The 20571-nt window shown below is 48.8% G+C and overlaps 1 protein-coding gene across 1 annotated transcript; it reads right to left on the reverse strand.

Annotated features, from left to right (window-relative positions):
- Nucleotides 1-6044: 6044 nt before the first annotated feature.
- Nucleotides 6045-12508, reverse strand: LOC122931616 (breast cancer type 2 susceptibility protein homolog). Its single transcript, XM_044285693.1, has 6 exons — nt 12147-12508; nt 10983-11149; nt 10771-10906; nt 10351-10607; nt 8834-8971; nt 6045-7573 (listed from the first exon to the last, which is right to left on the reverse strand). The coding sequence occupies exons 2-6, from the start codon at nt 11142-11144 to the stop codon at nt 7064-7066; spliced, it is 1203 nt and encodes a 400-aa protein (XP_044141628.1). The 5' UTR covers nt 11145-11149; nt 12147-12508; the 3' UTR covers nt 6045-7063.
- Between the last annotated feature and the right edge of the window lie 8063 nt (nt 12509-20571).

The raw sequence follows: 20571 nt of genomic DNA on the forward strand, positions 1-20571 counted from the left end.
TCTCACCAAGGCTTCTGATGTTCCTTATCCTTTCTCTGAGGATTCGGTCAATCTCTGGACGATGCCCCCCCTGGTGGATCCTCAGGTCGCTCGTCTGGCGAAGGCTACTACGCTTCCCCTGGCTGATGCGGCTTCCTTGTCGGATCCCGCTGATAAACGGGTCGACTCCTTGGCCAAGTCCGTTTTCATCGCAGCGGGCGCCGCCATCCGTCCTGCGTTTGCCGCCTCTTGGGTCGCCAAGGCATGCGCCGTTTGGGCAAAGCAGCTTCTCCGTGCTTTACCTGCTGACTCTGAGCAGGGGGACTTGGCAGTGCTTGCCTCCCAGATCTATCAGGCCTCCAAGTTTCTTTGTGACGCCTCTATGGAATCGGCTCGCCGCTCTGGGCGCGCGGCCGCCAACTCTGTGGCTATCCGCCGCACCATCTGGCTTCGTTCCTGGGCGGCGGACGCCGCCTCTAAGAAGGCTCTTATCTCTCTTCCCTTTCTTGGTGGAAAGCTCTTTGGGAAACGCTTAGAGGAGCTCATCTCCGAGGCCACTGGAGGTAAGAGTTCTCTTCTTCCTCAGAATCAGCCTCGCCGCCGTCGTTTCCCCGGATCGTCCTCCCGGACGCAGTCCTTTCGGTCCTTTCGGGCCCCTCCTGCCCGATCTGACAAGAAGCCTTCCAGGCCTTCCTTCAAGTCCAGGCCCTCTTGGCACGCCAAACCCAAGCCCGCTCGTCCCCAGCCCACTAAGCCTCCTTCAGCATGACTCGATCCCCGTCATGGTGGGAGGGCGCCTGCTCGTCTTTCGGGACGTTTGGCGGGCAAACGTAGAAGACGCTTGGGTTCTCGAGGTGGTCTCTTCGGGGTACAAAATCGAATTCACCGACCTCCCACCCAGTCGGTTCTTCTTGACGTCCCCCCCCATGTCTCCCGCCCGGGCAGACAGTTTTTTTCAGGCCATTCATTCCCTGCGCGCTCTGGGGGTCATCGTTCCGGTTCCAGAGTCAGAACGTTTTCGGGGCTTCTACTCGAACCTGTTCACCGTCCCCAAAAAGGACGGCTCACTCCGTCCTATCCTGGATCTGAAGGCGCTCAATCGGTTTGTCCGGGTCCGTCATTTCCGCATGGAGTCCCTCCGGTCCGTGATCGCCTCCCTGGAGTTGGGCGAGTTCCTGTCGTCGGTCGACATTCAGGATGCCTATCTCCACGTTCCCATCGCCCTCTCCCATCAAAGGTTCCTTCGCTTCGCGGTGGGTTCGCTTCATTTCCAATTTGTAGCCCTTCCCTTCGGTCTGGCCTCCGCACCAAGGGTTTTCACCAAGGTGTTAGCTCCCCTAGTGGCTCTTCTTCGTGCCAGGGGGGTCGCCCTGGTGCCTTACCTGGACGACCTTCTGATTCGGGCCCCGTCTCCCGAGGACAATCTGTCCAGCCTGAGCATCACCCTCTCGGCTCTTGCTCGGTTCGGGTGGCTTGTCAACCACTCCAAGTCCTCCCTTGTCCCACGCCAGAAGATGCTCTTTCTGGGAATGCTGTTCGATACTCGCCTCGGGCGGGTGTTCCTTCCCCCGGAGAAGGTGTCTTCTCTTCATGCGGGGGTACATCTTCTCCGCAGGCCGTCCTCTCTGACCATCAGGACGTGTATGCGCGTCCTGGGGAGGATGGTGGCCTCATTCGAAGCCATTCCTTATTCCCAATTCCACTCTCGGGACCTGCAGATGTTCATCCTGTCCAGGTGGGACAAGTCCCCGGAGGGTCTCGAGCGCCTCGTTCGTCTCCCTCCTCAGGTTTGTCTGGATCTCTCCTGGTGGTTGCTTCCCCGGACGGTGTCCCTGGGCCGGTCCTTCCTCCCCCCCAGTTGGCGCGTGATCACGACCGATGCCAGCCTCTCGGGATGGGGAGCGGTGTTCGAGTCCCTCACGGTTCAGGGTCTGTGGTCTGTTCAGGAATCTTCCCTGCAGATCAACGTTCTCGAACTCAGGGCGATTTTCTTAGCACTGTCGCACTGGACTTCCCGTCTGCGCGGCCTCCCGATCCGGATTCAAACGGACAACTCCACCGCCGTGGCTTATCTGAATCATCAGGGGGGCACCAGGAGCGTGATGGCCCTGCGAGAGGCCTCTCAGATCCTGCGATGGGCGGAGGAACACGTTCCCGTTCTCTCCGCCGTCCACATTCCCGGGGTCGACAATTGGGCGGCAGACTTTCTCAGTCGTCAGCTCGTCGACCCGGGCGAATGGTCTCTCCACCCGGAAGTGTTTCATCAACTGTGTCTCCGGTGGGGAGTTCCGGACGTGGATCTCTTCGCGTCTCGCCTGAATCACAGACTTCCGCGCTATGTTGCGCGGTCCAGGGATCCGCAAGCTCTTGCGGTCGATGCCCTGGTTCTGCCTTGGTCCCAGTTCGACCTTCTGTATCTCTTTCCGCCCATCCCTCTTCTGCCTCGAGTGCTCAAGCGTCTCAAGGCGGCCCGGGTGCCGGCGATTCTGGTGGCCCCAGATTGGCCCCGCAGGGCGTGGTACGCAGATCTCGTGTTCCTGCTCGCCGACGTTCCATGGCGTCTTCCCCTGCGTCGCGATCTCCTTTCGCAGGGCCCTCTGTTCCACCCGAATTTACCGCAGCTTCGTTTGACGGCGTGGCTGTTGAGACCGCGATCCTGAAGGCCCGTGGTCTCTCGGACTCTGTCGTTCAGACGATGCTTCGCGCTCGGAAGCCCCAGTCGGCCCGTATTTACTATCGGACCTGGAGGGCGTATTTTGCTTGGTGCGAGTCCGCACGTTCTCGTCCTCTCCTTTTTTCGGTCCCTAATATTCTGGCCTTTCTTCAGGCTGGTTTTGATAAGGGGCTTCGCCTGGCTTCTCTCAGGGGGCAGATTTCTGCCCTTTCGGTCCTTTTTCAACGTTCTGTGGCCACGCGGGCTCAGGTTAAGACTTTTCTGCAGGGTGTCGCTCGCCGAGCCCCTCCTTTTCGTCCTCCGGTGGAGCCGTGGGACCTGAATCTTGTTCTTGATGCTCTTCAGTCCTCTCCTTTTGAGCCCTTGGCAGACATCTCTCTGTCGTTTGTGTCATTTAAGGTTGCCTTCCTTGTGGCTATCACCTCTATCCGTCGGGTTTCCGAACTGGCGGCGCTTTCCTGCCGGTCGCCTTTTCTGGTGTTCCATCGGGACAAGGTCGTTTTGCGTCCCGTTCCTTCTTTTCTCCCTAAGGTTGTCACCCCGTTTCACATCAATGAGGAGATTATCCTTCCTTCCTTCTGCCCTAATCCTTCTCACCCTCGGGAGAAGTCTCTCCATTGCCTGGATGTTGTTCGGGCTCTCCGCTGGTACCTTCGCCTCACGGAACCCTTCCGTCGTTCGGATTCTCTTTTCCTGGTTCCGGCGGGTCCTCGTAAAGGTCTGCCTGCCTCCAAGGCCACCATCTCTCGCTGGGTTCGGTCGGCTGTCAAGGAGGCCTACGCCGCGAAGGGTCGCGCTCCCCCTTCCAGGTTGACCGCTCATTCGACTAGGGCAGTCGGAGCTTCCTGGGCGGTGCGTCATCAGGCTTCGGCTGCCCAGCTTTGCCGGGCCGCCACCTGGGCGTCAGTTCACACTTTTGCTAAATTCTACCACATTCATTCCCTGGCTTCTGCTGATGCCAGCCTGGGGCGTAAGGTTCTGCAGGCAGCGGTGCTTTAGGTTGCCGTCTGGCGATCTTCTTCCCTCCCTCAGGGACTGCTTTGGGACGTCCCATGGTGCTGTGTCCCCCAATGCCACGCACGAGAAAAATGGATTTTTTGTACTCACCGTAAAATCCTTTTCTCGTAGTAGGCATTGGGGGACACAGATCCCTCCCTTTCCTTGGAGCATTTGTTCTTGTTCGTGGTTCCGGCGTTTGCTTGTGGTTGTCGGGTTCCCCAGTTCAAGACTTGTTGGCACTCCGTTTCTTTTTGGTTCAGGTGTGGCGTTCCTACTGCTTTTGGTACTGACTGAGTTGTTCTGGCTCTAGCAGAGGGGTATAGCCCACCTGGGTGGAGCCAACACTTTTTTGTTTCTAGTGTCAGCCTCCTAGTGGCAGCTGGGCATATACCCATGGTGCTGTGTCCCCCAATGCCTACTACGAGAAAAGGATTTTACGGTGAGTACAAAAAATCCATTTTTCCATCTCAGCATGTATGGCATTATCCACAGGATACACCATAAATGTCTAATAGCTGTGGGTCCCATCTCTGGAACCTGTACTTATCTTGAGAACAGGGCCTAGTCTTGCCGCCACTATGAATGGCTGAGGGGACCCTCTACTATTAGGCATTCATGGCATATCCTGTGGGAATAGGAATACTCCTTTAACTTCACTATAAGCAGGCAGTAACTTACATTCCATTACTTTACTATTCCTTTGTGATTTCAATGCTTAAAGGGGTATTCCCATCTGGGACTTATATGGCATGTTCAGTGGATATGCCACACAAGTCCAACAGATGTGGGTGTCACCTCTGGGACCCCCATCTATCTTGAAGAAGTCCCGTTTGTAGACTGCAGTGTACGTCGAGGTGGCTGCGTATGCGCGGGGTCTCTCCATTCACTTCCATTACATTTCCAAGTACCGCGGAGCATAGTGGCTTTCCTGGGATAACCCCTTTAAACACAGAAAAGACCAAAAACCATCAGGGCTGTGGGTCTGTTTTGAGCAGTCAGAGTTGGTTGAAATATAAAAACTCCAACCCTGGACTGAAAGTAGAAGGCAGTTTGCCTCACCGACTCCACAGCCCTGGGAACACTTATGGACACATATACACAGGGACATGCTTATAGATAATAACTTTTTTTTTTTTTATAGCATTTTTTTTACACTTTTTTTATGATTTTTTGTTTACATGCGTTTGAAAAAAAAAATAGACAACCAAGTTTATGTGTGAAGGGGGAGGGTAATACAGCATGTGATGGAACTTTCCAACAGAAATAAAAGCCCCTATAAAGTCAGAGGTACGGTGGAGCCTCGCTGCTGTGGCGATTGGTGGGTATACTGAGGCATAACTTTCTTTTCTTTTTTTGTATCTTTTAGTTTTTTTTTAGATTTGCACTGTGATACACCTCAGTGAAAATACTACAAGTCTTCTGTGGTGCCTTATTACAATACAGGTGTTTTATATCTTAAATATCAGACGTTAAATGTGCAAATAAATGGGTGTCAAAAAGTTTTCAAGTTCCAGTAGTGCGTACTAATCAGTGAGTGCAGAGAATCCCCAATCATACATCATAACAATAACCGGTGAGGACTAGTATGTGCAATATCTGAAATACTAGCCTCTCCCGGCTTTATCCCATTTGTAAAACAGGCTTGGCCTTAACTTGTATGGGCGGAACCTGTTCTCAAATAATACAGTGATAGTGTCCAAATAATGGGGAACATAGCTGCATCTATAGGTCCAGGCAGCACGTGTGGCATTAAGGAGCCCCTCTCAGATGTGATCCCCCCCCCCCCTCCCCCAGTAAAATACATTTTTACTAACCGCACTGGGTTGTGCACACCTTAGATTTGTTGTTACAATATACATGTGTACTTTTAGTTAGTGATGCGCGTTGGGCCTGGGGGACATTTTTGGCACGGTGTAAAAACTATTTTTTTTCCAATTTTTTAAATTTTTATATTATATGTCTCTTTGTTACCTAATGTTCTGAGTGCTGTCATTACACCCCTTCCATGCTGGCAGTGGGCTCACTTCTCGGGAAAAGTCATTTTTCACTTGTGTACATCTATGCGGCTCTACCAGATCAGATACACACTGTTAATATATTAACATGGTTTGGAGCTGACCTGTATGATCCAATTAAAAAGAAATCTCATTTTATAAAAGAAAATTCACAGAATGTAAATAATAATGTATTTTTTGCTACTTTTATAGATTTTTCTTACCTTAAAATGATAAATATTCAGTCAGCAGATTTGTCCCTATGACACTGGCTGACCTGTTACATGTGCGCTTGGCAGCTGAAGGCATCTGTGTTGGTCCCATATTCATATGTGTCCGCATTGCTGAGAAAAGTGATGTTTCATTATATGCAAATGATCCTCTAGGAGCAACAGGGGCGTTGTCATTACACCTAGAGGCTCTGCTCTCTCTGCAACTGCCGCGTCCTCTGTACTTTGATTGACAGGACCAGGCAGTGAAACCATGTTCACACCTGGTCCTGACAATCAAAGTGGAGAGGGCCATGCAACGGATTACCAGATCACTGCCGGACCTCACTGCACCGGTCAGCCTGCTGGATCTCCAAACGAGGCCGTACAAATCTGCTGACAGATGCCCTTTAAGTTTGCTCTGCCGGAGTCCTATCTGTACAATCGCTTGTCCCCATAGAGTCTCAGTGTGTCCGGTCAGCAGATCCCTGTTTTGTACAGGACGATCTGCTGCCCAGACACGATCACCCGAGGAAAGAGCCTTTGCTCAGGTCAGTTACTGGGACTGGTATTTCTACAAACATTGTCAGGACCATTAGTCACTGTACGATGGAAACTTTTATAAAAGCACTTTGTGCATCAAGTTCTCACTATATTTAAGGTCTGTTTGCAGTCAATGAATTGAAACAGTCTTGTTTATATGCAGGAGCTGAATGCCCTCTCACAAGTGAGGTGTTCATACAGTGTATCTGCATCTGATGGTTTGTACCCTCACTGATACACTGTAACAAACACCTTACATTTTTTTTTTCCATTTTATGAAAGTAAGCAGAGGTCTTGAAATGGTGAACACTTGAAAACAGTATGTTGGACAGCTACATTTAAGAAAGGCGGTTTCAGTGTATAATTATAGGGGGTCCTGCTTTGTACTATAGCTCAGCTCCACTTGTTGCAGTTTTTTGACCAATGTAGTCGTTCCCTGCGAATCTTTCCTAATTAACAGCATCTTTATTATGTGTTATGTCATCTTTGATTCTGTGTCTACAAATGCTCCTTTCCTTTCTTGTACTTTCATAGATTTTTTTTTTATAAGAAACCAGATTTTACAGAGAACTTTTTATAAATAACTGTACAGATTATTAAACATATTAAACATATATACAGACTCCGTCCCTCTTTTCCCCACGTCCCGTTATATTATTACACTTTCAGGGCTTCTGCTTTCTTTTCCTGCACAGTCGTCTCTGGTAAGGCACCTGAGGTTCTTCTTCAGTCACCTGGGCCTTTCCACTTTCTGGACAGTTGACGTTGGGGGTTATCTTCTTCTGAATGTCCCGTTCAGAAGTCAGTTTGCCGCCCCCTTCTAATCCCGATACAAGAGCTTGTGTATTAATCATGGCCAGCTCTTCATCTGCAACGAACCCTCCTTCTAGTTTACCTGGGGTACTAGAGTCTGGATTTGGAGTGGTCTTTGCACATGTTCGATCTTCTTTGTGTAAGCTCCGAGGAGGCCGAAATGCCCTTTGTATTGAAGGCGATAGTATTGTCCCCACTGGAGTTAGGGGGGCAGGGGATGGTATTCGACTCAGATAATCCAATCCTTTCATCTTCTTGCAGGTCTTCGGGTCGAATTCCATACTTGTGTTCAAAACTGTATTGCTTCCAGCAGGTGTCGACACGGGTTTCATTTGGAGATTATTGATTTTTGGCCCTGGTGTCTAATTGAAAAAAATGAGATTCAATAATCAACATCACATAGAAAAACCAAACCGTGTGGGGAGGGGGATTTATTAACCCCTTAGTGACCAGTTTGTTTTGGCCCTTCAAGAGGTTGTCTCACTTCATCAAATGGCATTTATCATCTAGAGAAAGTTAAAGGGGTTATCCTGGATAAGGTAATGATGACTTATTTTCAGGATAGGTCATCGTTATCACATCTGCGGGTATTTATACACAATACTTAAAGGGGTTGTCAAAGTTATATTTATTGATGACCTATCCTCAGGATAGGTCATCAATATCAGATCGGAGGGGGTCCGACACCCGGCACCCCCTCCGATCAGCTGTTTGAAGAGGAGACGCGCGCGGTGTCACCGCTGCCTCCTCTTCACTGTTTACCTTCTAGCCGTTGCATCTGCAGTGGTGAGCAGGTGTAATTATACCCAAGCCTTCCTATTGAAATGAATGGGACGGCTTGGGTGTAATTACACCTGCTCACCACTGCAGATGCAACGGCTAGAAGGTAAACAGTGAAGAGGAGGCAGCGCTGACACCGCGCGCGCCTTCTCTTCAAACAGCTGATCGGAGGGGGTGCCGGGTGTCAGACCCCCTCCGATCTGATATTGATGACCTATCCTGAGGATAGGTCATCAATAAATATAACTTGGACAACCCCTTTAAGGTGTTAAGGACCTATGTATGACGGGCTGTCCTTAACCGGTTAACAAAACGAGCAAATATATCATGCCATAACATTTTGATAAATTTAAGACAAGTCGTCTGATTATTGGCAACTCCATCTCACACAACTGATAATCCTAGTAAGCGCTTGAAGTGTGCAGGCGGCATCCATCGATCTACTTCATGTCTTCTCTGTTACAGTGTAACTGTGAGCAGAAGTATCTCTTTAGACATGTAGTGGTTAATGCCACCCTGAGAGACAATGGTGGTCTCATCAACCACCTACAATGGTCAGAGTGAAGATGTTATATGGAACTCCTGACAAGTAATATTCGGCAGACTGCAGTTTTGTGTGGATTCATTATGGAAACACACATTGCTATGTTATTCCCTATATTTACTGGGCAGTAACAAATGTCACCTTTTCACCAGTATGTATGCATTCCCCATACCTATTTCTGCCGTATTACTGAGGTGAACCATTCATTCACACGGTTATCTGAGAAATGGTACAGTGTGAAAAAAAAACCTACAGTATGAAAAAAAATAAAAACAACAAACCAAAAATCTTAACTTACAGAACATCTGCTTCCTGCTACTAGATGAGAGCGCGGATCCACACTGCAGCACGCTAAAGACGCTCTGTCCTGTGGGTTTTGAGCTTGCAGGACGTTCATCAGTTTGTTCTCCATTTCTTTGCAAAATTCTGGAACAGACTGAACGTATAGAGATGTTTCGGTTACTGGAACCAGGGATTCCCAACCAGTCTCCCAAGCTGGTACTTGCCCAGCCTAAAGCTGCTTATCTTCTGCGATCTGACGAGCGCAGGTACAGTCAGCTTAGAATAACAGTTAGATCGCAGAAGATAAGTAGCTTTAGGCTGGGCAAATACCAGCTTGGGCAGACTGGTTGGGAATCCCTTGTTCCGTCAATGTTTAGGTTACTTTTGTATATTCCTAATGACTTGAAATCAGTTTTGATTTCCCAGTCCCATCCGTTTATACTGTAGTATCTCTGCATATGAAACTCTGCACTGTATCCCCTGCGGCAATACACATGTGCCTGATTCGTGTTGTGCACTATAAGACAGGTGGCCATGTTCCATAGTGGTTTCAGACCATATTCGCACAGCAAAATATGCAGCAAACTGGGCCTAAAGTGTCCAGTTCTGGATTATTTTTATGTCGCTGCTTTCAAAAGCAATTCAGGAAGTGGTGCGTCACGAGTATAAGAAGCCGATTATTCCAAAATCCACTCCAATTGCTATGGGGTATGTCTCTTGTAAGCGTTTAGGCCAGAAAAAGCTGCTAAAAAACAAATACATCAAAAATGTGCCTGCATTTCAGAGTTTTACTTTCCAGCTTCAAAATGGAGGAATCTCAGCTTTCTTGTGTGCATGAAAGTCACATTAGCATGACATTCATATACAACAGATGTTAGGTCACAGAGCTGGACTAAGGGTACTTTTTGACTTGATGCATTGGTATAAATGTAGTTAACTAGGTTATTTGATACACAATGAAAACCGGGAGGCCAAAAGGACACTTTTGGGTGGAGGTTCTCTGGATACATTTGATGCTGACACACACGCCAAAACTGGACTGCAAATGTAGCGTGAATGCACCCTGAAGAGAATCTGAATGGAAGGGAGAAGGAGATAACGCTGGGAGAGGTTTTATGTCATCTATGATTTAGATCAAGACTGTTACATGGATTTTCCAAGTTTTAAATAAAAACTCAGGCCGCCCCTGTAAATGGTCTAAAATAACAAAAGAAACAATATGCATCCCTTTTCCCCCTTGCTGCTGTTTGTTTTCCTGGCTGCAGCGGTGATGTACCTTGTACATAGGTCACCGATGCAGCCAATCACGGCCTTAGCAGTGACCTGGAACGTCACCACTGCAGCCATGAAGATGACGCGAGCAGTAGGAAGGCCAGAGCACAGCACCGGAAGACGCCGGGGAGAAAAGGGGTGAGTATTGATCCTTTATTTTAGACCATTTACAAGAGTTCTTATTTGCTTCTGACAACCCCTTAATGCCCCTCGAGGCATTTATAATACAGAGTTCCCTTTAAATCTCTTCCTTGTATTTACCTCTATGGACTGACGCAGTTTTTGAATAGCTTTTTGTAGATGATGCTCTTTGGGATTCGCCGTAACAAAGGACAGGTCTCCAGCAAACACTGTAGGAACTCCAGACACGTACTCTGACCTCCAGCGAAGGTTAGCAGCAGAGATGAAAGTGTGTGGTCTGGTGAGCTCTTCCAAGGCCAGCTGTCCGAGATCCGTATAGAACTTTAACGCCACAACATTACATGTCTCATCCGACATATAAACCAACGGAGCGGCACCTAAGACATTTGAGAGTTGTATTCTTCAGCTTTCCACGGACAGAAAAACACCCATTCAATACTACAGTTAATTTTTTAAAAGGATGTTTAACTTTTGTAAAATTCCAGGACTGAATAAAAGACATCTGGGTCATCATTTTATTTTTGTGTGATTACGGTATACCTGGTTTTTGTTGTGTGGAGACCACCAGTCCCACCACATCCACTTCTCCGTATGCAGCTGTGAAATGAGGCTCCAGGAAGTGACTGATCGGTGTCACTTGTCTGTCGGTGTAAATCTGCTCAAGGTGCTGTAGGGGCTGATAATAATCATCTCGCAGTCAGTACATGCCGGATATAACCACTCAGCAACAGCTCATCTCCCAGCCCCCTCACCTGCAACTGCTGGAACTGTGTCTTCTTGGTGGCGGTCAGCTGCACCGCAGCAGTGTCCGATTTTCCCTTTGACTGGGAAGCTGCCAGCTGATATATCTTGAAACGTCCTCCTTCCTTTAGCAGTGACACTACATCAGGTAATGGTCGCCATATGTTTAACATGTAGGCTGTTAAAGGGATATAAAACTTACATTTCACAATGTTAAAGTGTCCATCAGAGCTCTGATATTTATGGTGCAGCCTGCAGATTTCACTGGTCATTTACTGCACTATAACATGGAAGCAGATATTTTTTAATAACCTCAGAAAGTTCCTTGCTGCAGTTTTGTAGGGTCCTCTGCAAATGGTTAAGGCCGCGTTCAAATCTATAGCATGCCTGATCCTGCACAAATGCCAGCTAAAAAAACGCTGCATCCTGTGGTATTTTTCCAGCCGAAACCTGGCATTTATGCTGGAAAGTGGCCGCATCACCACTAGATCCCATTATAGTCAACAGGGATCCGGTGGTGATCTGTAGAATTCAGCAATGCCAGATCCCAAAAACGTTCACTGGAGATGTGAACGCAGCCTAAGACTTGTCGCAATTTCGGCTGTATCCTTATCATGCTTGGTTCGGAGTATCTGCAAATTCACTATGTAACTACATGCTCAGTAGCTGTGAGCCAGGGATGGTGTGGACATGCGAGAGTGGCCAGCAGGAGCAGATATGCAAGAGATGAGAATATTTCATTTTATTTTACTCATATTTGCAAAAACAAAAATCACCTCTTGGAGAACTCCTTTCAGTCACTCACAACCAGTAAACTGAAGAGGTCCAGATAAACAAAACTTATTAAAGTTCCCTTATAATTATCTACATGGACATCATGAAGTGGGGGGTTCTTCATTTGGTACCAATGTAGAGAACCGATGCAAACAGATGAATATCATTTGAATGACTGGCCTGTAATACTTCACTCCCCTGCAGGGAAATCTATGGCGGACCAGAGCTTGTGACTTCCAGGCCAACTTCAATAGAAAGAGGCACTGTTGTGATGACAAGCTCTTATATAGGACATTTTAAAAAAATTATACAATCTGTTTCTGGGGGTGGGGGGAGGACTGCAAGGTATTCTGGAATTTCTAAAATATTCAAATAAAATCATGGGGTGACAGAAAACAAACCAGAGGTGCAGTCATGGTCTTTGTAATCCACAATCCGAATCTTCCATACTGGAGTAACGTCCCTCCGCGCACTGCCACCAGGTTCCTGCTCCGAGGATTCAATGGCCTTCCTGAAGTCAGCCTGGATCTGCGCCTGCCGCTTGTCATTTAATACTTGTCTGTGATTATTTAGGGCCCGCAGCTGGTCACTACTTAGAGAAGACTGTGAACGTGGAAATATTATTCAGCAGGTGTCATCAGACAAGAGGCAATATTAAAAGTGGATGTCACTACAATAAGTGTCTGTCTGAGGGGGTACTGTGAAAACTGCACAAAAAATCATTGTGTTGTTGGTCTAAGGTAGAGTTGAGCGAACACCTGGATGTTCGGGTTCGAGAAGTTCGGCCGAACATCCCGGAAATGTTCGGGTTCGGGATCCGAACCCGATCCGAACTTCGTCCCGAACCCGAACCCCATTGAAGTCAATGGGGACCCGAACTTTTCGGCACTAAAAAGGCTGTAAAACAGCCCAGGAAAGAGCTAGAGGGCTGCAAAAGGCAGCAACATGTAGGTAAATCCCCTGCAAACAAATGTGGATAGGGAAATGAATTAAAATAAAAATTAAATAAATAAAAATTAACCAAAATCAATTGGAGAGAGGTTCCATAGCAGAGAATCTGGCTTCCCGTCACCCACCACTGGAACAGTCCATTCTCAGATATTTAGGCCCCGGCACCCAGGCAGAGGAGAGAGGTCCCATAACAGAGAATCTGTCTTCATGTCAGCAGAGAATTAGTCTGCATGTCATAGCAGAGAATGAGGCTTCACGTCAGCCACCACTGCAACAGTCCATTGGCATATATTTAGGCCCAGCACCCAGGCAGAGGAGGGAGGTCCCGTAACAGAGAATCTGTCTTCATGTCAGCAGAGAATTAGTCTGCATGTCATAGCAGAGAATGAGGCTTCACGTCAGCCACCACTGCAACAGTCCATTGGCATATATTTAGGCCCAGCACACACACAGGCAGAGGAGAGAGGTCCCGTAACAGAGAATCTGGCTTCATGTCAGCAGAGAATCAGTCTGCATGTCATAGCAGAGAATGAGGCTTCACGTCAGCCACCACTGCAACAGTCCATTGGCATATATTTAGGCCCAGCACACACACAGGCAGAGGAGAGAGGTCCCGTAACAGAGGATCTGGCTTCATGTCAGCAGAGAATCAGTCTGCATGTCATAGCAGAGAATCAGGCTTCACGTCAGCCACCACTGCAACAGTCCATTGTCATAAATTTAGGCCCAGCACCCAGGCAGAGGAGAGAGGTCCCGTAACAGACAATCTGGCTTCATGTCAGCAGAGAATTAGTCTGCATGTCATAGCAGAGAATGAGGCTTCACGTCAGCCACCACTGCAACAGTCCATTGGCATATATTTAGGCCTAGCACACAGGCAGAGGAGAGAGGTCCCGTAACAGACAATCTGGCTTCATGTCAGCAGAGAATCAGTCTGCATGTCATAGCAGAGAATGAGGCTTCACGTCACCCACCACTGCAACAGTCCATTGGCATATATTTAGGCCTAGCACACAGGCAGAGCAGAGAGGTCCCGTAACAGACAATCTGGCTTCATGACAGCAGAGAATCAGTCTGCATGTCATAGCAGAGAATGAGGCTTCACGTCAGCCACCACTGCAACAGTCCATTGGCATATATTTAGGCCCAGCACCCAGGCAGAGGAGGGAGGTCCCGTAACAGAGAATCTGTCTTCATGTCAGCAGAGAATTAGTCTGCATGTCATAGCAGAGAATGAGGCTTCACGTCAGCCACCACTGCAACAGCCCATTGGCATATATTTAGGCCCAGCACCCAGGCAGAGGAGGGAGGTCCCGTAACAGAGAATCTGTCTTCATGTCAGCAGAGAATTAGTCTGCATGTCATAGCAGAGAATGAGGCTTCACGTCAGCCACCACTGCAACAGTCCATTGGCATATATTTAGGCCCAGCACCCAGGCAGAGGAGGGAGGTCCCGTAACAGACAATCTGGCTTCATGTCAGCAGAGAATCAGTCTGCATGTCATAGCAGAGAATGAGGCTTCACGTCACCCACCACTGCAACAGTCCATTGGCATATATTTAGGCCCAGCACCCAGGCAGAGGAGGGAGGTCCCGTAACAGAGAATCTGTCTTCATGTCAGCAGAGAATTAGTCTGCATGTCATAGCAGAGAATGAGGCTTCACGTCAGCCACCACTGCAACAGTCCATTGGCATATATTTAGGCCCAGCACCCAGGCAGAGGAGGGAGGTCCCGTAACAGAGAATCTGTCTTCATGTCAGCAGAGAATTAGTCTGCATGTCATAGCAGAGAATGAGGCTTCACGTCAGCCACCACTGCAACAGTCCATTGGCATATATTTAGGCCCAGCACCCAGGCAGAGGAGGGAGGTCCCGTAACAGAGAATCTGTCTTCATGTCAGCAGAGAATTAGTCTGCATGTCATAGCAGAGAATGAGGCTTCACGTCAGCCACCACTGCAACAGTCCATTGGCATATATTTAGGCCCAGCACACACACAGGCAGAGGAGAGAGGTCCCGTAACAGAGAATCTGGCTTCATGTCAGCAGAGAATCAGTCTGCATGTCATAGCAGAGAATGAGGCTTCACGTCAGCCACCACTGCAACAGTCCATTGGCATATATTTAGGCCCAGCACACACACAGGCAGAGGAGAGAGGTCCCGTAACAGACAATCTGGCTTCATGTCAGCAGAGAATTAGTCTGCATGTCATAGCAGAGAATGAGGCTTCACGTCAGCCACCACTGCAACAGTCCATTGGCATATATTTAGGCCCAGCACACACACAGGCAGAGGAGAGAGGTCCCGTAACAGAGAATCTGTCTTCATGTCAGCAGAGAATTAGTCTGCATGTCATAGCAGAGAATCAGGCTTCACGTCACCCACCACTGCAACAGTCCATTGGCATATATTTAGGCCCAGCACCCAGGCAGAGGAGGGAGGTCCCGTAACAGAGAATCTGTCTTCATGTCAGCAGAGAATTAGTCTGCATGTCATAGCAGAGAATGAGGCTTCACGTCACCCACCACTGCAACAGTCCATTGGCATATATTTAGGCCTAGCACACAGGCAGAGGAGAGGTTCATTCAACTTTGGGTAGCCTCGCAATATAATGGTAAAATGAAAATAAAAATAGGATTGAATGAGGAAGTGCCCTGGAGTCCAATAATATATGGTTATGGGGAGGTAGTTAATGTCTAATCTGGACAAGGGACGGACAGGTCCTGTGGGATCCATGCCTGGTTCATTTTTATGAACGTCAGCTTGTCCACATTGGCTGTAGACAGGCGGCTGCGTTTGTCTGTAATGACGCCCCCTGCCGTGCTGAATACACGTTCAGACAAAACGCTGGCTGCCGGGCAGGCCAGCACCTCCAAGGCATAAAAGGCTAGCTCTGGCCACGTGGACAATTTAGAGACCCAGAAGTTGAATGGGGCCGAACCATCAGTCAGTACGTGGAGGGGTGTGCACACGTACTGTTCCACCATGTTAGTGAAATGTTGCCTCCTGCTAACACGTTGCGTATCAGGTGGTGGTGCAGTTAGCTGTGGCGTGTTGACAAAAGTTTTCCACATCTCTGCCATGCTAACCCTGCCCTCAGAGGAGCTGGCCGTGACACAGCTGCCTTGGCGACCTCTTGCTCCTCCTCTGCCTTGGCCTTGGGCTTCCACTTGTTCCCCTGTGACATTTGGGAATGCTCTCAGTAGCGCGTCTACCAACGTGCGCTTGTACTCGCGCATCTTCCTATCACGCTCCAGTGCAGGAAGTAAGGTGGGCACATTGTCTTTGTAGCGTGGATCCAGCAGGGTGGCAACCCAGTAGTCCGCACAGGTTAAAATGTGGGCAACTCTGCTGTCGTTGCGCAGGCACTGCAGCATGTAGTCGCTCATGTGTGCCAGGCTGCCCAGGGGTAAGGACAAGCTGTCCTCTGTGGGAGGCGTATCGTCATCGTCCTGCCTTTCCCCCCAGCCACGCACCAGTGATGGACCCGAGCTGCGTTGGGTGCCACCCCGCTGTGACCATGCTTCATCCTCATCCTCCTCCACCTCCTCCTCATCCTCCTCGTCCTCCAGTAGTGGGCCCTGGCTGGCCACATTTGTACCTGGCCTCTGCTGTTGCCAAAAACCTCCCTCTGAGTCACTTCGAAGAGACTGGCCTGAAAGTGCTAAAAATGACCCCTCTTCCTCCTCCTCCTCCTCCTGGGCCACCTCCTCTTCCATCATCGCCCTAAGTGTTTTCTCAAGGAGACATAGAAGTGGTATTGTAACGCTGATAACGGTGTCATCGCCACTGGCCATGTTGGTGGAGTACTCGAAACAGCGCAACAGGGCACACAGGTCTCGCATGGAGGCCCAGTCATTGGTGGTGAAGTGGTGCTGTTCTGTAGTGCGACTGACCCGTGCGTGCTGCAGCTGAAACTCCACTATGGCCTGCTGCTGCTCGCACAGTCTGTCCAGCATGTGCAAGGTGGAGTTCCACCTGGTGGGCACGTCGCATATGAGGCGGTGAGCGGGAAGGCCGAAGTTACGCTGTAGCGCAGACAGGCGAGCAGCAGCAGGATGTGAACGCCGGAAGCGCGAACAGACGGCCCGCACTTTATGCAGCAGCTCTGACATGTCGGGGTAGTTGTGAATGAACTTCTGCACCACCAAATTCAGCACATGCGCCAAGCAAGGGATGTGCGTCAAATTGGCTAGTCCCAGAGCTGCAACGAGATTTCGCCCATTATCACACACCACCAGGCCGGGCTTGAGGCTCACCGGCAGCAACCACTCGTCGGTCTGTTGTTCTATACCCCGCCACAACTCCTGTGCGGTGTGGGGCCTGTCCCCCAAACATATGAGTTTCAGAATGGCCTGCTGACGTTTACCCCGGGCTGTGCTGAAGTTGGTGGTGAAGGTGTGTGGCTGACTGGATGAGCAGGTGGAAGAAGAGGAGGAGGAAGCCGAGAAGGAGGAGGTGGCAACAGGAGGCAAAGAATGTTGCCCTGCGATCCTTGGCGGCGGAAGGACGTGCGCCAAACAGCTCTCCGCCTGGGGCCCAGCTGCCACTACATTTACCCAGTGTGCAGTTAGGGAGATATAGCGTCCCTGGCCGTGCTTACTGGTCCACGTATCTGTGGTTAGGTGGACCTTGCCACAGATGGCGTTGCGCAGTGCACACTTGATTTTATCGGATACTTGGTTGTGCAGGGAAGGCACGGCTCTCTTGGAGAAGTAGTGCCGGCTGGGAACAACATACTGTGGGACAGCAAGCGACATGAGCTGTTTGAAGCTGTCTGTGTCCACCAGCCTAAATGACAGCATTTCATAGGCCAGTAGTTTAGAAATGCTGGCATTCAGGGCCAGGGATCGAGGGTGGCTAGGTGGGAATTTACGCTTTCTATCAAATGTTTGTGAGATGGAGAGCTGAACGCTGGCGTGTGACATGGTTGAGACGCTTGGTGACGGAGGTGGTGGTGGTGGTGTTGGTGGTACATCCCCTGTTTGCTGGGCGGCAGGTGCCAACGTTCCTCCAGAGGCGGAGGAAGAGGCCGAGGCGGCAGCAGCAGAATAGGCCGAGGCGGCAGCAGCAGAAGAGGTAGCAGGGGGAGCCTGAGTGACTTCCTTGGTTTTAAGGTGTTTACTCCACTGCAGTTCATGCTTTGCATGCAGGTGCCTGGTCATGCAGGTTGTGCTCAGGTTCAGAACGTTAATGCCTCGCTTCAGGCTCTGATGGCACAGCGTGCAAACCACTCGGGTCTTGTCGTCAGCACATTGTTTGAAGAAGTGCCATGCCAGGGAACTCCTTGAAGCTGCCTTTGGGGTGCTCGGTCCCAGATGGCGGCGGTCAGTAGCAGGCGGAGTCTCTTGGCGGCGGGTGTTCTGCTTTTGCCCACTGCTCCCTCTTTTGCTACGCTGTTGGCTCGGTCTCACCACTGCCTCTTCCTCCGAACTGTGAAAGTCAGTGGCACGACCTTCATTCCATGTGGGGTCTAGGACCTCATCGTCCCCTGCATCGTCTTCCACCCAGTCTTGATCCCTGACCTCCTGTTCAGTCTGCACACTGCAGAAAGACGCAGCAGTTGGCACCTGTGTTTCGTCATCATCAGAGACATGCTGAGGTGGTATTCCCATGTCCTCATCATCAGGAAACATAAGTGGTTGTGCGTCAGTGCATTCTATGTCTTTCACCGCTGGGGAAGGGCTAGGTGGATGCCCTTGGGAAACCCTGCCAGCGGAGTCTTCAAACAGCATAAGAGACTGCTGCATAACTTGAGGCTGAGACAGTTTCCCTGGTATGCATGGGGGTGATGTGACAGACTGATGGGGTTGGTTTTCAGGCGCCATCTGTGCGCTTTCTGCAGAAGACTGGGTGGGAGATAATGTGAACGTGCTGGATCCACTGTCGGCCACCCAATTGACTAATGCCTGTACCTGCTCAGGCCTTACCATCCTTAGAACGGCATTGGGCCCCACCATATATCGCTGTAAATTCTGGCGGCTACTGGGACCTGAGGTAGTTGGTACACTAGGACGTGTGGATGTGGCAGAACGGCCACGTCCTCTCCCAGCACCAGAGGGTCCACTAACACCACCACGACCATGTCCACGTCCGCGTCCCTTACTAGATGTTTTTCTCATTGTTATGGTTCACCACAACAACAAATATATTATTTGGCCCAATGTATTGTATTCAAATTCAGCGGGATATAAATTTGAGGCCTAGTATTTAGGCGCTGGGTGACCGGTATGGATTTAGTGACAGAATTAGACTTGGAAATGCACAGAAGCGTGTGTGTGAAGTTATTCTGAATGACCCAATGTGCACCTTGAATATTATATACCCTTTTAGGGATAGATTTCAAATAGCTCTGATATAGCAGAAACCACTAAATTATGAAATTGCTAAATTGGGAATTGTATTTCAACCCAGAACAAGAAATGTGCTTGAACGGACACTAAATAACTCGCCCAGCTACAGCACTAGGGACAGATTTAGCGGGATATAAATTTGAGGCCTAGTATTTAGGCGCTGGGTGACAGGTATGGGTTTAGTGCCAGAATTAGACTTGGAAATACACAGTAGCGGGTGTGTGTGAAGTTATTCTGAATGACCCAATGTGCACCTTGAATATTATATACCCTTTTAGGGATAGATTTCAAATAGCTCTGATATAGCAGAAACCACTAAATTATGAAATTGCTAAATTGGGAATTGTATTTCAACCCAGAACAAGAAATGTGCTTGAACGGACACTAAATAACTCGCCCAGCTACAGCACTAGGGACAGATTTAGCGGGATATAAATTTGAGGCCTAGTATTTAGGCGCTGGGTGACAGGTATGGGTTTAGTGCCAGAATTAGACTTGGAAATACACAGTAGCGGGTGTGTGTGAAGTTATTCTGAATGACCCAATGTGCACCTTGAATATTATATACCCTTTTAGGGATAGATTTCAAATAGCTCTGATATAGCAGAAACCACTAAATTATGAAATTGCTAAATTGGGAATTGTATTTCAACCCAGAACAAGAAATGTGCTTGAACGGACACTAAATAACTCGCCCAGCTACAGCACTAGGGACAGATTTAGCGGGATATAAATTTGAGGCCTAGTATTTAGGCGCTGGGTGACAGGTATGGGTTTAGTGCCAGAATTAGACTTGGAAATACACAGTAGCGGGTGTGTGTGAAGTTATTCTGAATGACCCAATGTGCACCTTGAATATTATATACCCTTTTAGGGATAGATTTCAAATAGCTCTGATATAGCAGAAACCACTAAATTATGAAATTGCTAAATTGGGAATTGTATTTCAACCCAGAACAAGAAATGTGCTTGAACGGACACTAAATAACTCGCCCAGCTACAGCACTAGGGACAGATTTAGCGGGATATAAATTTGAGGCCTAGTATTTAGGCGCTGGGTGACAGGTATGGGTTTAGTGCCAGAATTAGACTTGGAAATACACAGTAGCGGGTGTGTGTGAAGTTATTCTGAATGACCCAATGTGCACCTTGAATATTATATACCCTTTTAGGGATAGATTTCAAATAGCTCTGATATAGCAGAAACCACTAAATTATGAAATTGCTAAATTGGGAATTGTATTTCAACCCAGAACAAGAAATGTGCTTGAACGGACACTAAATAACTCGCCCAGCTACAGCACTAGGGACAGATTTAGCGGGATATAAATTTGAGGCCTAGTATTTAGGCGCTGGGTGACAGGTATGGGTTTAGTGCCAGAATTAGACTTGGAAATACACAGTAGCGGGTGTGTGTGAAGTTATTCTGAATGACCCAATGTGCACCTTGAATATTATATACCCTTTTAGGGATAGATTTCAAATAGCTCTGATATAGCAGAAACCACTAAATTATGAAAT

Source organism: Bufo gargarizans, chromosome 3, assembly GCF_014858855.1.
Source record: "Bufo gargarizans isolate SCDJY-AF-19 chromosome 3, ASM1485885v1, whole genome shotgun sequence".
Lineage (NCBI taxonomy): Eukaryota > Metazoa > Chordata > Amphibia > Anura > Bufonidae > Bufo > Bufo gargarizans.

Excerpts from the sequence above, each read along its gene's own strand:
- LOC122931616 (XM_044285693.1), bottom strand. The coding sequence starts at position 11,144 with ATGTTAAACATATGGCGACCATTACCTGATGTAGTGTCACTGCTAAAG. Across the intron at positions 10,907-10,982 it reads CACAGTTCCAGCAGTTGCAG|CCCCTACAGCACCTTGAGCA; the intron begins GTGAGGGGGCTG and ends GATTATTATCAG. Across the intron at positions 8,972-10,350 it reads AACTGCGTCAGTCCATAGAG|TCTGTTCCAGAATTTTGCAA; the intron begins GTAAATACAAGG and ends CTATACGTTCAG.